We start from the raw sequence: 18,011 nt of genomic DNA, 5'->3' as shown, positions 1-18,011 counted from the left end.
TATCTCCAGCATCGAACGTTCTATTATAATTCTATGTAATTTCTTATTATTGTGGTTCAAGATAATTCTGTCAAAGTTCTAAACAGGTATACACATTTTTTGTTGATAAACAAAACTAACGATAAATTGTAGGATAAATTCCTTTTTCTTTAAGTAACCACTGCACAATTTTGTTTACAAGTTGGAAAAGTATCCTCGAAAGCTAATATTTCACAATGACACACCAATTAGTAATGAGCACAATGTCAAAATAATTTTGCATCAATGTTTTTCAGCATTGTTGTTATGAAAGGCATTTTGTAGTTATTATAAGCTGTCAATGTTTATTAAATATATGACTTGTTAGAACACTCGTGCCATATATGGCAATTTTTAATACACTATAAACGTTTCACTTGGATGTTTTTTTCTGCGATTTGGTTGGTTACGTTCAACTATTATTTGTTTCGCGTGGTTTCGACATGATGCTTATATTATATGTATTATGTTTATTGGTTTAAGTTGTAATGATTTATGTAAAGTTAGAAAAAAAATAGGATAGGTAAGTGTGTCATACTTGTAGACAATGTACAGCATTTATGCATGACTGATAAACGATTGGCTACATTCACCATCATCTACTGCGACAATGAATATTATCTGATATTAAAAATAAGTTGAATACACATTTTCATAATCAACAATACTATATCAAAAATTGTTATAAGAAAGCTATGTTAACATTACAAAATTTAACTTTTTTTCTCCCGTTAGTGATATGACAATACAAGACTTCATTTAAATCATTTTTTCCAGTACATGCACAAAGATAATGTTAAAAATGGGCAAGCTGACAACAGTAAGATGTTCTTTTATTGAAACATTCATGTACTTGTAAGACCAAGAACGTGAGTGCTAACATGACAACAGTAAAAATAAACTCTTGACCGAATCTTCACAGCAGAGGTGTCATCAGCTATTTGTTGTACATCAGTTGTTTTTTTTAAATCTTATTTTCAAAATTTTATATTCTGATGAAAGGTTTTACATGTTGTGTATTTTCATTTTGAACACATTTCTTTCCCAAGAGTTAACCTTCAGCTTTTTATCTTACCAACATAACTTCGGCACACAAAATGATAAAGACAAATTTGGAGTTTTGATCATTTCTTTAGAAAGGAAACAGAAAAACTTACTTGCATAGATAATATCCACAAGACTTTTTATAAAACATTAAAAACCAAACTAGAATTTGTGCCAAAAGGTAAAAAAAAAAAAGAAATATGTGATTCACATAACAAAATTTATTGTGTAACTTTATCATATTTAAAATAAAAATAACACGGTTTTTAGCTAAATACAGAGCTCCCCTTTGTATGAAATTTCAATATAAACAGTTTTAATATCAATTAACCAAACCCACACCAAAACCTGCTGTTCAGTTTAAGACATTTGTGCACTATTACTTTTTAATTTTAATTAGCAAGATCTCAGTAATGTCAACTTAACATATGTCAAAACAGAAATATACTACATTCTACCTTTAAAATATACATATGTGATAATAAAGGAAACAAAAAGCTTTAAATTCCTCTACACAGTACTATATTAAAATCATGAATACAAATATATTTCTTGGCCTTACATTTTGAAGTGATATGGTCAAAAGTACAGTTAACATGTTCTAAGACAATGCAAAGTTAGAGCTGAATTTGGAATGTACACAAAAACAAAAACCCAGTCCTAGTCTTATCATGAAAGCAATCAGAAGCAGAAGCTATTAACTACCACATCAAAACTGGTGTAATTTTCAGGATTGGATGCGTGAAATGACTATTTTGACTTAATTTTTTACAAAACAGTCCACGCTGTCTTCATTCATCAGTATCGCCGACCTCCTCCTCCACCTCCATGTTCTCGCATGCTGGCAGAAATACAGAATTAGCATCACTTTTCTAAATTTCATGAACGTTTCATATTAGTAATAACATTTAAATATTTTCAATACAAATACAGCATCCTATGAACCAACATATATACTTATGCACTTTACTCACCAAAATTGCTTTAACTGGTTTTCACAATCTTTATAACTACCTCCCCTTCCCTTTACATCTAATTTATTGATAAAACACTAAATATCAATCAGTAAACTCATCTTCTGCCATTTAACCTTTTAAAGGGTACAAATAAAATAATAAATTTATAGATGTTTTCTCTGAAAGTGTTAATTCTTCTCAAACAATCATAATAGCTTGATCATATGATTTTTGCACGAGTTTTCTGTTGATTGTGACATGTAAAAAAATCTGAATATCATACATTTACAATATAACATTTAAAGGTAACCAACACTGACTAATTGTGATCTATGTGCAAACTAGTCAGGAAACTTTTATATGACAATGTTTTCAAGAAGTTATGTTCAAATGAATGTTTATATTTCATCACAGGTCCTGCCAAACAGAAACAGAAATGCTTACAAAAATCAACTTACAAGGTAAGATATAAAGGTTTAAAAACTAATTGATGAGTTTGAGATTTATTAAAAATATAACTACTTTAAAAAAATGTAATGGAAAGATAAATGTTATACTGTTCTAAGGAAGCAATGAAGCCACATTAATTGTAAAATCAGTTAAAAGATATTTTTTAAAACTTTACAATTTAAGACAAACAAACAGGAAAAAAACAGACATGTTAGCAAAGTGAGAGGAAGAGTAGCATACTTTAGAGATTGGATGGAGTTTAAATATAAAGCTTTAACCTACTCTTTCTGGTAAACCTTTTACCACCTATATTATTGGATGATAAAAATAATGGACAAATTATTTTAACAAAGCAAGTGAATTCAGTTTGCAAACCTGCAAAACTGTCCACTTCTCAAAACACTACAATAAAACTGTTGTATTAATCATAAGTTAATTTTTAGCACTATTCCATATTATACTGATGTTTTAAGCAGCTTTTCAAAGCATGCTATACAAAGCATGCATTTTTAGGGGCCAAAAACCTGTTGTCCTGTTTTGTATGAAAATGTTAATAAATATTGTTCTTTATTAAAATGAATTTGGCATCTGTTTATTTTAATTAAAGTATATTTTGAAAGCATTTGACTGAAACAACGAAATCAATACACTTTTAAGGCAAGATTTAAAAACTACAACCTTATAACATTACAAATATGCACTAGCATACATCAAGTCTCTATTTTATGATCACATTAAGACTCCCCCATACTGAATAATGCATAAGGTAAGTTTAAGGACACTAAATGCTATTTTTGTTTGTAACATGTAAAAATCAGACAAATATATGTTACAGAAACAAAACACACCATGTAACTATAGTCAAACTTTACCAGTGCAAAGTAGAAATAAAAGTCTGAAGAAAATATTCATGCAGATCTGCAAATGCAGTTTGGTTATAAACACACAGACATGTTACACAAAAATAGCACACAAATACACACAACAATTAAATAATGGTAAATTACTTTTACAGGACTGAAATGATTCAAACTAAAGCTTAAACTGAATTCTAAACAAACTTATTGATTTAATCATTCAGAAAAACAATGAATGATTAAACGATAAAATTTAAAATATCTTTCTTTTAAACAAAATAAACTTTGTCATAAATATAGCTGTATACTATATCCTGTTTTATCTTGCACAATGATCCCACGATGCTATCTCACCTTGCTGCCGGAAGATAGTGATTTCTTGTTTCTCAACAGCAGAACAACAAAATCACTAGTCTTCCAGACAGAGAGGCAAATGATATCCAGCTTGGGCATTAAAAGTTTTGACTTCTGAGTCTTGAACAACAGCTACTCCAAGTAACATTCTTATTTATCCTCTAATAATAACTGGAGATAATCAGTTGAGTAATACAAATTTATATGCAATAATAAACTTAGAAAAGTAAGGTAAAATGTATACAAAACAACAACAAAACACTCAGGACAATATTCAACAAATATGGTTTAAACAAATTAATAGTATGTTTAGACCAAGATCATTTATTGTTTATCTGATCATGGTATGCAACTGCAGTAAGCATTAGAAGTTATGAATACAAGAGATGAACATAAATATACATCTTAAAAGAGTTAACAAAAAGTAACACTAAGGAACATGGTGGGCCAAAGTACACATTTAAGTCAATGACTGAATACTGCCACTGCCATCAATGAAGTTTTTTAGCAGAGAGAAATATCCTGCAGTAAAGCCTAATGTTCTCTGGCTAAAATTATTTTACATTTTTTATACATTTGCATTTACTTCAGAAGGGCAAAAAAAGCTCCCATCTGATATTCTATTTTGCCCTACCTTCCATATTCTTGAGTTAAGGCAGAGAAATTTATTGTGCTTTCAAAATTACCTCTTCTGTATAAGAAATTTGGCCATTTGAATCTCCTGAGGGTTGCCAGAAATAGTGATGACACGCTCATTTGAACCCGGCTGACTGTCCTCAATGTTGATTTCTGCACCACAGTCTCTGCGAATTTGACGGATACGCTGACCTCCTTTACCAATCACAGCTCCTGCCATCTAAATGGATATATGTAAACATAATTTTTTTCTATTAAATACAATATTAAAAAGAACTTGTGCAAAGATTAATTAAAACAACACAAATTGATTTTATCAATTTGATTAAATAAATGAACATTATACAAACTAACAGAATGAGCAGTGCCTGACATACGTTCAGCAAAGACTAATTTATTAACTTTATTTATAGCATATTTAGGCTATTTAACTTTAAATTTCTGCATATCTGACTAATGTAACTTTAACCAGTTACAAATAATTTTTGATATTTCCCATTGTGTTTAAGACCCATGATGAAATTTTACAACTTATAGCAAGGAGAAAATATTATACTACAGTTAATGTGATTTTTAAATATTACCTTTTTGTGTGGAAATACCATAAGCATATGGCACACACACTTTCATATACAATTTAAACAAGTATTCACATGTAAACTAGTACATTGTGGCAACTAACTTATTACATTTCATGTTAGAAAATCTGTTAATATTAGGATTAAATCCTCATGCAAAGGCAACACACTTAAAAAAGTTTCCTGTACATTAGTAATTAACCTCAACATCTACAGGTTTCCCTTATTTTCCAAAAAATATGTTTGAATCCATTTGAAGTAATGCAAATTCAAGTTAGCATACAATTATTTTGTAACTGTCTAAAACTTCAAGTACCACATTCTTGCATTTAGAAAACAGTAATACAATATACATTTTGTATTTACTCCTTTTACATCAAGAATGATTTTTTTCTAAATACAAGATATACATATTACATGTAACTGCTCTAATACAGTGCTTCCCAAACTTCAGTCACTTGCATATCACCCTCGCAATTTTTGCCATACCTGCATACTACATGTACTATTATTTACGTTTTAAAACAAAACAGTTGGTTGATTGTTTGGCACTTTATGGTGCACAGCAACTAGGCTATTTGCACCAAACAACTGGTAAAAAATTAAAAATATAGTATAATGATTAAAATTTGAAAAAAAGGAATCATGTTAAAACAAAAAGTCTAACTTTTGATTTAAAATCTTAAATAGCATTAAAAAGGCCAACAGTCCTAAAAAAATTAAAACATTTGTAAGATGGACCATGTCATCATTGTCACTGACATTGTCCAGTGTCATGGGTAAACTTGTTGACATTTCTGAAGTGGTATTGTTGTTCAGTCATAATGACAGCACAAAGTAAAATGTGGCTATTGCGATTTGAGTGCCATATAGACCACACACTGGTGAATCAGTCCCAGATAAAAGAAAATGAGTTAAACTGTGACCAATGCAGAATCTAGTTATGACAACTTCCTCCTTTTGATCCTTATGGAAACAAGGTGTTCAAACTCCAATAGAAGGTTTTATCTGGAAAAGTTTGTTATCACAATTGCTAACTCCAAGCCAACTGTCAAATGGTGTGCAGCCAAGCCTTGAATACAGGACCATGGTCCACCTATGAAACAGGCATGACAGTGATAGGACCAGAGTAGAAAGACTTTGCTGCTGTGTCAGTAAGCTCATTCCTGTGATTACCAATGTGGCCTGGTATCTAGAACAATTGGATAGAAGTCTATATTAAAGATAAATGGGCTAGTTGGTTTCGAATATTGAAGAGAACTAAATGAAGTGATTCCAGGGTCAGTATAGAGCTAAGTGAGCCAGTATAAATAGTACAATTTGAGTACTTCTCAGCTTCTATATGATCCAGGGCAAGAAAAATAGCATACAATTCGACAGTGAACATAGCAACTGTAGAGAGGATTCTGTGTGCAACCCCCAAACCACGGCTGAGACCACAGAGTTACTTGATTTCAAACCCTCCATTTAAATGGGAATGGAAAGATGGTTTGAAAAATAAAAGATGGTACTTCCAATCAGGAGTGCCTGTCTTTCTCAGATGATTCAAAGAAAGGTCGTACTTGAGGATAGTAATAAGCCATGATGGGGTGACCAATGGACACAGCAATGTCATCCAAGGACAGACCCAATTCATCCAACTGCACCTGGATGCAAAGGCCAAAAGAAATAATGGCAGATCATCAGTTCTAACAAAGCATGATCCAATGAGGAAGAAAAACACAACCTCAGGTGGAATACTATGGTAAGGACTGAAGTTTTGAACCATAGAGTAAAGACAGTTGCAAATGGCAGAGGTGTAGAGGAGGTTTGTAAGACTGTGTACAGACTCTGGACTGGGAAAGTGCCTAAAGCTCCCATGTAGAGCCAAAGTCCCTGATGAAAAATGGGGTCCCATATTTTCAAGGCCGAGGTCCTGGCAGAGCCATAGACCAGTTTAGATCAAACGTGGGCATAATAGATCTTTAGCATAAAACACTGATCCACTCCCAAAGAGGTGGAACAGAGGACACGGAGGATGTTCATTGCCCTTGTACACTTGACTCGTAGTTGCTTGATGCGTGGTATAAAAGTCAGCTTATGATCAGAGATAAGCCCCAAGAACTTTGCCTCTTGGACCATGGGAAGCACAACTTCAACAACAGAGTTTAGAATCAGGGTGACTACCCTGTTGGCAGCAAAAATGCATGCAAATGGTTTTAGAGAGAGAAAAGAACATTCATTAATATAAGCATCCTCCAGAGAGGATTATGTCCATTAGAGTCCTTCAGGATTAAAAAGGGAGAAGACAACTGTTCAATGAGAGCATCACAATTTGATTAATCATAGGTCTCTCCAGGAGATAAGTACAGAAAACAAACAGTGATGGCACAATTCAAGGAAATATAAAAGGCAACAGCTTTCAAAGCTGATCGATCAGCAGTGCCATCCCTACATGCACTTGTCCATCACACAATCTGTCATTTTTGTACAAAGAAAACTCCCAAAGGGTGACTGTATTAGCATATTTCAAAAATCTTTCCTGTAAGGAAAGACACAGGATGATAGGAATCAAACAGTGCCTTGATATAATCTAAAATGGAACTGACACCTTGACAGTTCCACTGTATCAACATGACCATTTTTATTTATATGGAGGAGAACTGGGTGACAAGCCCTTCTGTTTTTAACCACGTCTCTTCTCTTTATTAGAAATAAGTCTATCAACCTTCATGGATCCTGCCCTGGGTCAAATGGGCAGACCTCTGTCATTACAAGATTCCAGTGATTGAAGATGTGAACAAATAATCATTCTGTATTTTGGGGCCAGAGAAGATGGACCTAAAAAAATGCCCAAACCCAGAACCAAGAAAAGTGGCTCGGTGGATCTGCTGGAAGGAATGGTAGTGACAGATATGGGTACTGACTCAACTTTCTTAACCATGGAAGGAAAAAAGACTTTTCACGTGGTTTGAAAACAATCCTTTTAAAGGCACAGATCTGTTTGCACTCCCATTGTAGCAGTGGAATGGAGTGCAGCAGCACACGTCCGAGAGGGAGTGGTGGACAGTAACTTTTGAGCCTCAGGGTAAGAAATGTGAACTGTAGCTTTTTCTTCCACCCACCTAGAGCATGAACAAAAGTAAGATAGGTGAAAGCCACTACAATTAATGCAATGAAGATCCATTTTACACTCATAACCATCATGGCCTTACCACCACAATAAGCACACATCAAGGAACCAGGAATGAACCATTGACATTGGAAACAACTGAGTGTGTTTAGAATATATAGCCATACTTTGAAATTTAGATAACCTGCCTTGATGGTGGCAGGTGTAAATGTCAAAATTAGGACACTGGTGGGCATCATAATTCCACCTTTGTGTGTGGAGATATGCCTCACTGCAGAAACTCCTTGGGTGGAGAAACCAGCAAGAATCTCTGACTCGGGAATGTTCTTAAAATTCCTCTCAACAATAACCCTTCATGAAGAATTCAAAGTAGCATGGGGAGTAATCTCAATGGTTATATTCCCAATGGCCTTTGAATGCAAGAAGAGTTCTCTCTATGTTTTGGAGTGAACATTTTCCACCAAGATATCCCCAGAATGTAGCTTTCTGACTGACTCTGGAGATCCAGCAAGCCCTTCTATAGTCCAGTCTGAACAGAAAAGGGAGAAATTTGTCCTAGATTAGTCTGATAAAGAATGTAATATCAGAAAATGAGGTACAGCTGTTGATAAACCTGAAGATTGCTGTTCAGAATCTTCAAGACGTGGTTGTTTACCTATGATGCACTTTTTCACTATTTTATTTTTATTTGGAGGATTCATAATAAAGGAGGAACATTTTGGTGCCCATTGACCCCACCCACAATGAAGCTCAATGTCAAATAAGGACACTGCAACAATGCCAGGGTTTTGTGGGCACTATATCCAAACACCAGTATCAGACACAATGTCCACAACACCTGTTGAGAATGTCCAACACTGGTACTTGGTTGACCCTAGCCCAAGTAGACTGACTGACCACTACTAGGCCACTCATCTACAGGAATTCAAGGCCAAAGTGGTGTGTTAGGGTTGGACCCCTTAACCACCAGGATCCTTTCCCTCCCCTTTATAGGCTGCTATGCACAGAAAACCCATGGGGGGGGATCTTTAGATCTCAGAGGAGGTAAACTAAAAGAACAAAACCTCCTCTGGGAGGTCCCCTCACTAATTACAGGAATCTACTCCTAGGGGAAAATAAAACACAACACAGACATATTTATAAAATGAGAATCTTTGTCTACAACTAACTAAAGAGCATGGTCCTCGGTATGTCACTGCACTCTTTCTGAATTGCGGCTAGCCAAAGAGTGGACTAACTGACACTCGCACCTTTTGAGTAATAGCCAATGTTTAATTGTGGACAGATAATGTAATAACTGCATTAAGATTTTTTTTCTTCTAATGCATATTGAATTAAAAGTATTCCACCCTTTGAGAAACACTGCTCTAATATATTGTCTCATTTAGAGAGAAAAAGTTTGTTTTTACCCAATCAAATATTTAGGTCACAGAGAAATAACAAAATAAAAGAAATGCTCACCTCTCTAGGAATATTGACTTTAGCTGAAGCAGTAACTTTGATGTCCTGCAATAAACATTTTATTAAGAAATATAATACACATGCATAAAAAAATCTTGATTATAGAGTAAATAAAGTGACTAATTATGATGTGAACATATTTATTTGTTTACAAAGATGTTATTGTCATAACTTAACAAACAGTTAAACAACAATGGCACTAGACAATGCATACACAAGAACAAATATAAGATGGTACATAATGTATATTTCTGTTTTACTTTAATCTTCTCCAAGTTACTCAAAACTAAGGCATTAAGTATGGATATACCTCACTCATCCATCCACTCTGACGGGGTGGTCCATCCATCCCACCGAAACCACCACGAGGAGCACCTCCATTTGCAACAGAAGGTGGGCGAAAGGGTAGAGGTGCAGGGCCACGACGACTTGGTCCATCTCTGCATAGGTAATACAACTGTCAGTAATTATTTTTTTATTTCATTTTCTTACAAAATACCAACTAGAATACTTTTGATCTCAAAGCACAGCTCAGCTTACACTACAATTACTATATGTGGTCTCAAAAACATAACTTAGATTCAAACATCTACCCTTTTGCTATGTGTAATGCTCATCTTCTATTTAAATCTAACAGTTATATTTGAGTTAAATATTCAAATACATAAAAACACATGAACAAGGAAGGCATTTTAAAATTAAATCACAAATTATTATTTGCAAATTTACTTGTACAATTTTCTGTGAACTCCTACCCACCACTAATGAAATTAACTTTCAATATACTTCAAATATGAAGCACTGTGAAATTTACAAAGCATTTTTTTCTTAACAGCACAGTCAACTAATCAGCATTAAACTAAACTACCACATTTTTCTTAATGGAAATGAAAAAAGGGAATACCTGAGATACTCTCATTTGTATTCCTAAATAGATTACTTCTTCACTAGATTTTGCAAAATTATCAACAGAATAACTTGTTTCAACCCTATGAAAGTTGGACCTAATGTGGCAATTTTAGTATCCATAACACTTTTAAAAGTTACCAGATTTCTAATAATTTTTAAAAAATTGTATTACATTATTTGGAGTTAAATTCATAATAGAACATAATTAAACTTATAAACACCTTTCTTTTTCTTACAGTGGATATACTTATTACTTTCTCACTCAAAAGAAAAAGATAGATCTTTACAAAATACAACAGTTTTGTTAATTTATAATTTTTTTCTTAATGCATAACTTTTGGTAACATTTTTATTCACATCATTAAACACACTAAATACTATAAACATTAAATTTTCATCATTAGAAACAAAAAGCATTTACTTAGAAATTTGGGGTGATGTTTTTTAAATTAATGTTACCATTCTATATTCAACGTTACAGTATTTATAAAATCAAGTTTTGAGAAACTGGAAATCAAAGGTCTTAATGCTTTAATTATTTAAAACACAGAAAGTTTAGTTTACATTTACTCAATGTCAGCTGTTTGAATATCAAATTATTGCCTTTACCCCCAATTCTCTGAAATTTTACATGACACTGAATGATTTTAATTTGCTTACAAAGAAAATCAGATAATATATAGTTCATTCCACCAAAAATATTTTTTCTTTAAATATTGTGTAATAAATGATAGACCCACACTTTGTGATTTCCATGAAAACAATGCACAGATTATCAATCCACCTACCCAGTTTATTATTCATGGGATTTTATTTAAATCTGTGGTTGATACTAACAGTAGTGGTTGTAAAAAATGCACTAATGGCAAAGAGTAAAGCAAGCACTTCTAATTCAACAGCCCTAAAGTAGCAGTGTGGAAAATTCTTATCATATTAAGTTTTTTCAGGCACTAACCCCTAGAAACAAGTTCACACGTCCAAAATTACGTCAGGAGTTAAATAAATGGACCTTATGAATGGATTATATTTTGCAAGATACAGCTCTCCCCAATTGTGTTACCTCTCATATCAGGACTGATTTTTGGGATACAGAGAATCTTCAGGTATGTAAAATTAAGTGGACTTCCTCTAATGCTAGTGTGTGATATACCACAACTAAAAAGGCAGATAATAAAAACATTCTTCTCTTCTTCGATGAGATAAATGTAACCAGAAGTGGTTAAGGTTTGTCTAGATAATTAATGTCTATAACAGTGGATGTGGTAAAGATGCCATGACCAATATACACAGCAGAAATATCACTCAGCTTCACATCACTACTTTAGTTGTATAAGAACAAATAAAAAAGCAAGAGCATGACAAAATCAACAAATCTATATAACCCAAGCAATATCTCCAGCACGCTATATAGAGATACCTCCACACACATTAACATGTGCCATATTTTTCAGGCCTGCCAGAAACATTGATAAGAATAGCGAACATAAAAAGATTACAGTACACAAACAGTAAGATCATTTTGCTGAAAGATACTGTATAAACGAATAATTTACATAAGAATAAGATCAAAGTTATGAACAAAAATATACACTTAAATTTTACTACCAGTGGTGCACACATTGTTTTTATAGAAATAAAGTCCTGTAAAATAATCAAGGTTAAGACTTTTTTGAAGGTTATCTGTTGTCTGTATATGATGTTACACATGGCCACATTTCTAATGTATAATAGAAAAAGGAATCATACCCAAAACTATCTTCTCTTCCTCTCATTGGACCTCTCCATGGAGAACGATTAGAAAGACTTTGTCGCACTGGATGAATGTCAGGTCCACGATCCATGTCCCGCCAGTCACGAGGAGATGGGCCAATACCTCCAGGTCTGAATCCTCTATTAAAAAAAGAAAACAAAATGACTGTAGCATGAACATATTTTTACCTAATGAACTACTAAAACATAAAACTTGTTCCTCTAAACAATATGTAAAATGGCTTTAAAATATTTCTTAAAAGCATACAAAATTTGAAAAATGATAAATTTAGTTAGAAGTACCAGCACCTAATAACAGTCGCCTATAACTGGTTACTTTGAGAAACTGTAAAAACTGCAAAACACACTGGATTTGTTAAATAAATCTTCTTTAGAAATATTTCATGTCATGTTTTAAAATTTTCACTTACAAGCAACACAGCAAAAGCCACACATAGCTGTAAATGTAAAACAACCAGTTACTTAAGCTTTTATTCAAAGAATTAACTCTATAAAGTACTTTATAACTTTACCATATTTTATACAAAAGTTATTCTGAAAACTGTTATAAATAATTCAGATTCTTCATAAAACACTACTATAAAGATACTGTACTTTACACAGTATAACTTAACTACTAATATAACAGACTAATTACTATACAGTACTAACACTTCATAAAACAAGCCCAAGCCACAGACATAACTAGAAATCCATGTTCTGGATAAAACAGTACACAAAACTTCACTATACGTTGTGATAAAAATGTCCACAGATGTATTCAGAATAATAGGTCAAGGCTACAACAGTTACTATTAATATCCAACTTCAAAAAATATTAACAAACACAAAACTTTGTTTTCAGTAATGCAATTGGTAATTCACATGTTGAATATTACACCAAATTTAACTATGTCAAAATACAGAACAGGTGTTATTGTCCAGTCATAATAAAAAATAAAGTTTCTATTTAAAATACTCTAGTAGTTCATAACTTCCTACACAAAACACTGTCATGACCTGAGGTAACTAGAAATCTAATGTTCTTTAAGCAGTACTAAGTCACATTCTCTATCAAACTAAAATTTATACTGACCTGCCAACTGGTGCCGATCTTCCTCGTCCTGGTTCACCATAACCACCATATTCTGGAGCAAACTCTTCATCATAGTTGTGTGGATCATATGGTTGGTTAAAGCCTTTAATTGGTGTCTAAGGATAGAACAATTTAGTCTCATATGAACAATTAATCATTTTAAAATTAGATATACATAATCCTCTGTACAAACCTTTTACAACTTACCTACTTACACATTTAAAACAAATGTGTTTCACTATTCAGCTCGGGCAATGACAAAGTTATTTATGATGTGTGCTTCTATTTTAATAAATATGTTAACACTTTGCATCTACTTCCTTAAAAAAAAAAAGCACAAATTAAAGAATCATCCAAAACAAAAAAGAATAATGGAAAAATTACAATGGCACAAAACTTGCTGTGATACTTCACTGCACAACCAAAGATAGAAGTCAATTAAAAATAAATACACATGTGCTAAAGATTTACCTTAATATAATGTGTAAATAAACAACCCCAGTTGCTAATAAAGAATCACACTTTGTCACTCAGATGTGTACTGATCCAAGTATAATGAACATTCGTTTTTTTTTAACACCCACACATGCTGCATTCCCACTAGATGTACCAGAACTGATGATATATAAAATTATAATACATACCAAGACTTTAATAATAACAAAGGTTTAATTTCAGCAAGCTAAATATGGGTTGAATCAAAGTTAAGTTAATAAGAAATATTTCCAGTAGAGGTAAAAAATTTGTTAAAATCAAATTTTGCTTCATGTAAAATAATAGTATACCCTACCAGTAACTGGTGGGATTATTTACAATATTGATATTTAAATTTAAATACCTTCAGCAAATAATGTTATTGAGTAAACTTGTAACAAACAGAACAAGACACCAAACAATTGCAAACTCCCTTTAACCTGAAGATGACCTAGAAGGTCAAAAGGTAGTTCTCTATTTTAATAAAAGTTTTAATACCCATACCAGCTGTCTTGAGATACATTTCAGACATACAAACAATACGATCCAAAACAGTTTTTAAAAAAATACAATAAAAAATTAACCCTTTCCAACATAGTATCCCATCCCAAGACACTTAACTATTTTTTTTACACTAATGGTAGTCTTGCACTAAATACTTTTTAAAATTAATACAATAATGCAGCCAGCAAATGCTCTGTAACAAAAGAAGACTGAAGGTTAAGATAATTATATATACTTTGCCAGAGCAATGATGATATTATAATGAGTAATCTATAATAATTTTTGTAATTTTTAGATTTCAGGTAAGAAAATTAGAAAGAGGAGATGTCGAGAGAGCAAATGTTACAATTCTCACAAAGGGGAAATTCATTCTAGTTTTTTTCTGAAAATATTTCCTTATAAAAGTTAGAATTTAAAACTTATATACTATTAAAATATGGATATTAGCCATGATTTTATGCTATATTTTAGTATACCATGAAAGGAAAGCAGCTTAATTATGTTTTGAATGCGAATCACAAAAACTGTGATATGCATAAAGATGTCCAGGGAAAGGGAGGGGGAGGGGGGTAAAACAAAGTAATGATAGAGTAGACAACATTTCTTTCTGCAATTAATCATGCATTAATATGTTAACAGGTACTTTGAGTTATCTTAACACTTTCATTTAAAAAAATATATAACAAAATTCAACCACCAGTAAACACTGCAAGATTAATTCATCTGGTGAGAGAAAAGTAAACAGAAATAATATGCTTACCTCACTGATAAGGTTAAAAATTTCCTTGATACATCTGACCACAACACTAGGTGTACCAGTCATTTGAACGATTCGTTCAGTAGACATTGGACAGCAACTGGTATAAATTTTAACACTTGCTCCTGTTTTCTGGAATGTATAAAATCACAATGAATAAACTTAAGAACATAAAACTTCCTTAAAAATCAGAAAAATAACTAATAATTTTCTAATGTGATGCTTAAACAAAATACCTGTAAAATAATATAAAAATTTACATTGATAGCTAAGTTTTTATTTGGTTTAGAACAAAACAAGTAATTTTTCAAACTAGCACCTTAACAATAGCTTTGTAACAACTTATATTTCTCCATATATGTTAGAATGTTTTTAATCAAAAATAATTTTGGTTTTAAAACAATGACCCTAAACTTGTTATTATGTTGCACTAACAATCAGTATCTATTAAACCAAACATCTGCTGGACTTTTAGAAAACTCTCATAACTTACAGTTCCAGTGTACTTTATATAACTGTGTATTTCAGCATTTGTATTTTATTACAATAAAAACATTTAACATGAAACCTGTGTTCTTATTGATACAGTCTAATAGAGAATTTATTATTCTATAAAACACAAAAGGTGTGTTTGTTTCCCAGTTTTATTCAAATATTACAGTAATAACATATGGCTAAGGAGAACAGTTGTCAGTTTATCAAGAAAGACCTAATACAGTTTAAATGTCTAACTATAGCATATTTAGGTAAGAAACCACTGCAAGTGCTACAGTTAATTGAGAAGACAACAATACTTCAAGCAATTACACCAATTTCAATATAAAAACTGCATACCAATTTCAAATTAACCATTTGTGGAACATAATGCAAAACAAGCTCTTTCTAACAACCATATACAAGTCAACTAACTACATGTGTGTTCTTGTAAATCTCACAGCAAAGTATAAAAGGTGGGCATAGCACTTGTTAAAGGTTGAAAAATTTACTATCTTTTCAAGTAAATACAGTCGTAAGACTTTGTAGCTAATAATGTGTTAAAAGAGTATAAAGATCCAAACTGTCATCTAGATATTCATATGCATGGCAAGTTTGTGTTTACATTCAACTCTTGCTAAAATAGAGATTTTTCATAGTGTGGGTCACATAGGAAAACTGCAGTTCAAGTATTTTTTAAATGTTTCTGTTGAAACAAAAGAATTAAAACTTGTATAATATAAAAATTTAAATTACAAGATAGTATTATAATGTTAATTTTGTTCACACACATCAACATTAAAGTTAATTAAATTTTGTAACATGGGAAGAAATGCATATAAAAATGGTATTACCGTGATAGGGTAAAATTTAAATTTGCTGAATTTTCTGAAAAAATAAGAACTTACAACCACTAAAAACACAATATAATTTTTATTTGCCGGAGAAAATTTTATTCTAAAAGCCATTTAGAAAATATTTGGTGCAAATTTATTTTTGTGTGAAGCTGTAAAATGCTTATGAACAACCTGACTTCATAATCTATTAAAATGAGTTGAGAGCACGTTTCAACACTAATTCTGCTGTCTGTTTAGACAACTAAAAATTATTTTTTATTATAATTATAGATAGAAAATTAAATAACTCACCTCTCGTAGCTCCTTAATGCGAAAACCTGCCCGACCTATAACACAGCCAGCATGGCTCTGATGGAGGAGCATTCTAAGCTCACATTCAAAGTTCATGGTTCGATGATGTGTGTACTGAAGAAGAAACAAGTATTACAAAATTCTGCATCTCAGAAGCTTCAGTTGATATTTGTACCATAGGAGTACTCCACCATTTAAGTTAAAAGGTTAATAAACTAGCAATCATTAGTAAAGCACTTTTTAACAACCCAGATTACCATATTCAGTCACAGGACCTTCCCTGAATAAACTAAAGGATTAACCTACCTACTAGTTAATGTTTGTTTTGTAAAACTAAAACTATCACAGTATAGTAAGTTGCTTTCAGCTGGATGATAAAATAGTTAAATTTGAAAATTATTTTTAAATGATTTCAATCACTGTAGCAAGAAAAGCTATAAGAAAAGTTAACGAATGCAAAAAAAGTCCAAAATTACTTTGTATTATTATGTTTGCTGTGTTGGGAATAGGATAATTCTTTACAACAGTGAGTGTAGTGTACTGCTTTAAAAAGATTACAATTTTAATTACTTACATCTTCCAATTTTGGTATTATATCAAGGAGAATATCCCCAACTGTATCTACATCAGCCACAATGGTCAAAATCCTAGAGAATGAAAACAAAGTCAAGGTAAAAATCATGCATTAAAAAGATCAAGTTTTTATTTTTTTTCTTGTATGAAAACAATACATTCCAGATATTTTAGTATCTTTGTAAACTTAAGAATGAACACTCCAAAACTATATTCCATGAAATTATTTTTGGCAATAAATTACTTAAACTTTCACAACATTAAGTATTGATTGTAGATAACATATATGAACATACTTTTTTTTAATTTTAGAAAATAAAAAATGTGTAACTAAATGTACTTATTTTAATAATTAAACTTTTACTTCTTATTTCATAAAATGCAATTTTTTTACTTCTATCTGTTAAAGTATCCACAACACATTTGGATTAATTTGTCATCTGTCCACAGAAATTTTTGAGGTGGTGAGGTGGTCACAAGGAATTTATAATTAATGTTTAAAGAGACAGATATTAAAATTCAGTACAAAACTTAACAACAGTAAATACTGTAATGATAAAGGAAGGGTAGTTACAAAAAATATGGTGACCAAACAGATTAATTTACTGTTAAAAACTGAAACTTTTACATTACAACTAGTTGAAAGTCATCCTTTTTATTTATTTTTTATTACCCATCCCATTTACAGACAAATTAAACAAAGCTGTAATTTACCACTGTAACAAGAGAGAGTACTTCCCCAAATGATCTAGTGTTTTTTTTTAATCTGGATATTGTAAGAATTTCCAACTATTCTTACTATTTTAATATTTTTGGGATTTAGTTAAAAACAAAGAACATTTTTTACACTGAAATTATATT

The 18,011-nt window shown here is 31.7% G+C and overlaps 1 protein-coding gene across 4 annotated transcripts in view; it reads right to left on the bottom strand.

Moving 5' to 3' along the window:
• Positions 1–830: 830 nt before the first annotated feature.
• The window catches only part of HnRNP-K (Heterogeneous nuclear ribonucleoprotein K), a 72,703-nt gene continuing 55,522 nt past the window's right edge, over positions 831–18,011 (bottom strand). For all 4 annotated transcript variants that reach the window (XM_076498477.1, XM_076498480.1, XM_076498478.1 and 1 more), the window contains 9 exons: positions 17,152–17,224; positions 16,578–16,691; positions 14,959–15,087; positions 13,221–13,336; positions 12,122–12,265; positions 9,777–9,906; positions 9,467–9,511; positions 4,366–4,535; positions 831–1,903 (listed from right to left, as the gene is read on the bottom strand). In XM_076498477.1, the coding sequence (XP_076354592.1) occupies positions 1,861–1,903; positions 4,366–4,535; positions 9,467–9,511; positions 9,777–9,906; positions 12,122–12,265; positions 13,221–13,336; positions 14,959–15,087; positions 16,578–16,691; positions 17,152–17,224 (964 nt within the window). In that variant the 3' untranslated portion in view covers positions 831–1,860. The remainder of the gene's footprint in view (positions 1,904–4,365; positions 4,536–9,466; positions 9,512–9,776; positions 9,907–12,121; positions 12,266–13,220; positions 13,337–14,958; positions 15,088–16,577; positions 16,692–17,151; positions 17,225–18,011) is intronic.

The sequence above is a fragment of the Tachypleus tridentatus genome, chromosome 4 (genome assembly GCF_004210375.1).
Source record: "Tachypleus tridentatus isolate NWPU-2018 chromosome 4, ASM421037v1, whole genome shotgun sequence".
Lineage (NCBI taxonomy): Eukaryota > Metazoa > Arthropoda > Merostomata > Xiphosura > Limulidae > Tachypleus > Tachypleus tridentatus.
This window is presented reverse-complemented; position numbering and strand designations above follow the sequence as displayed.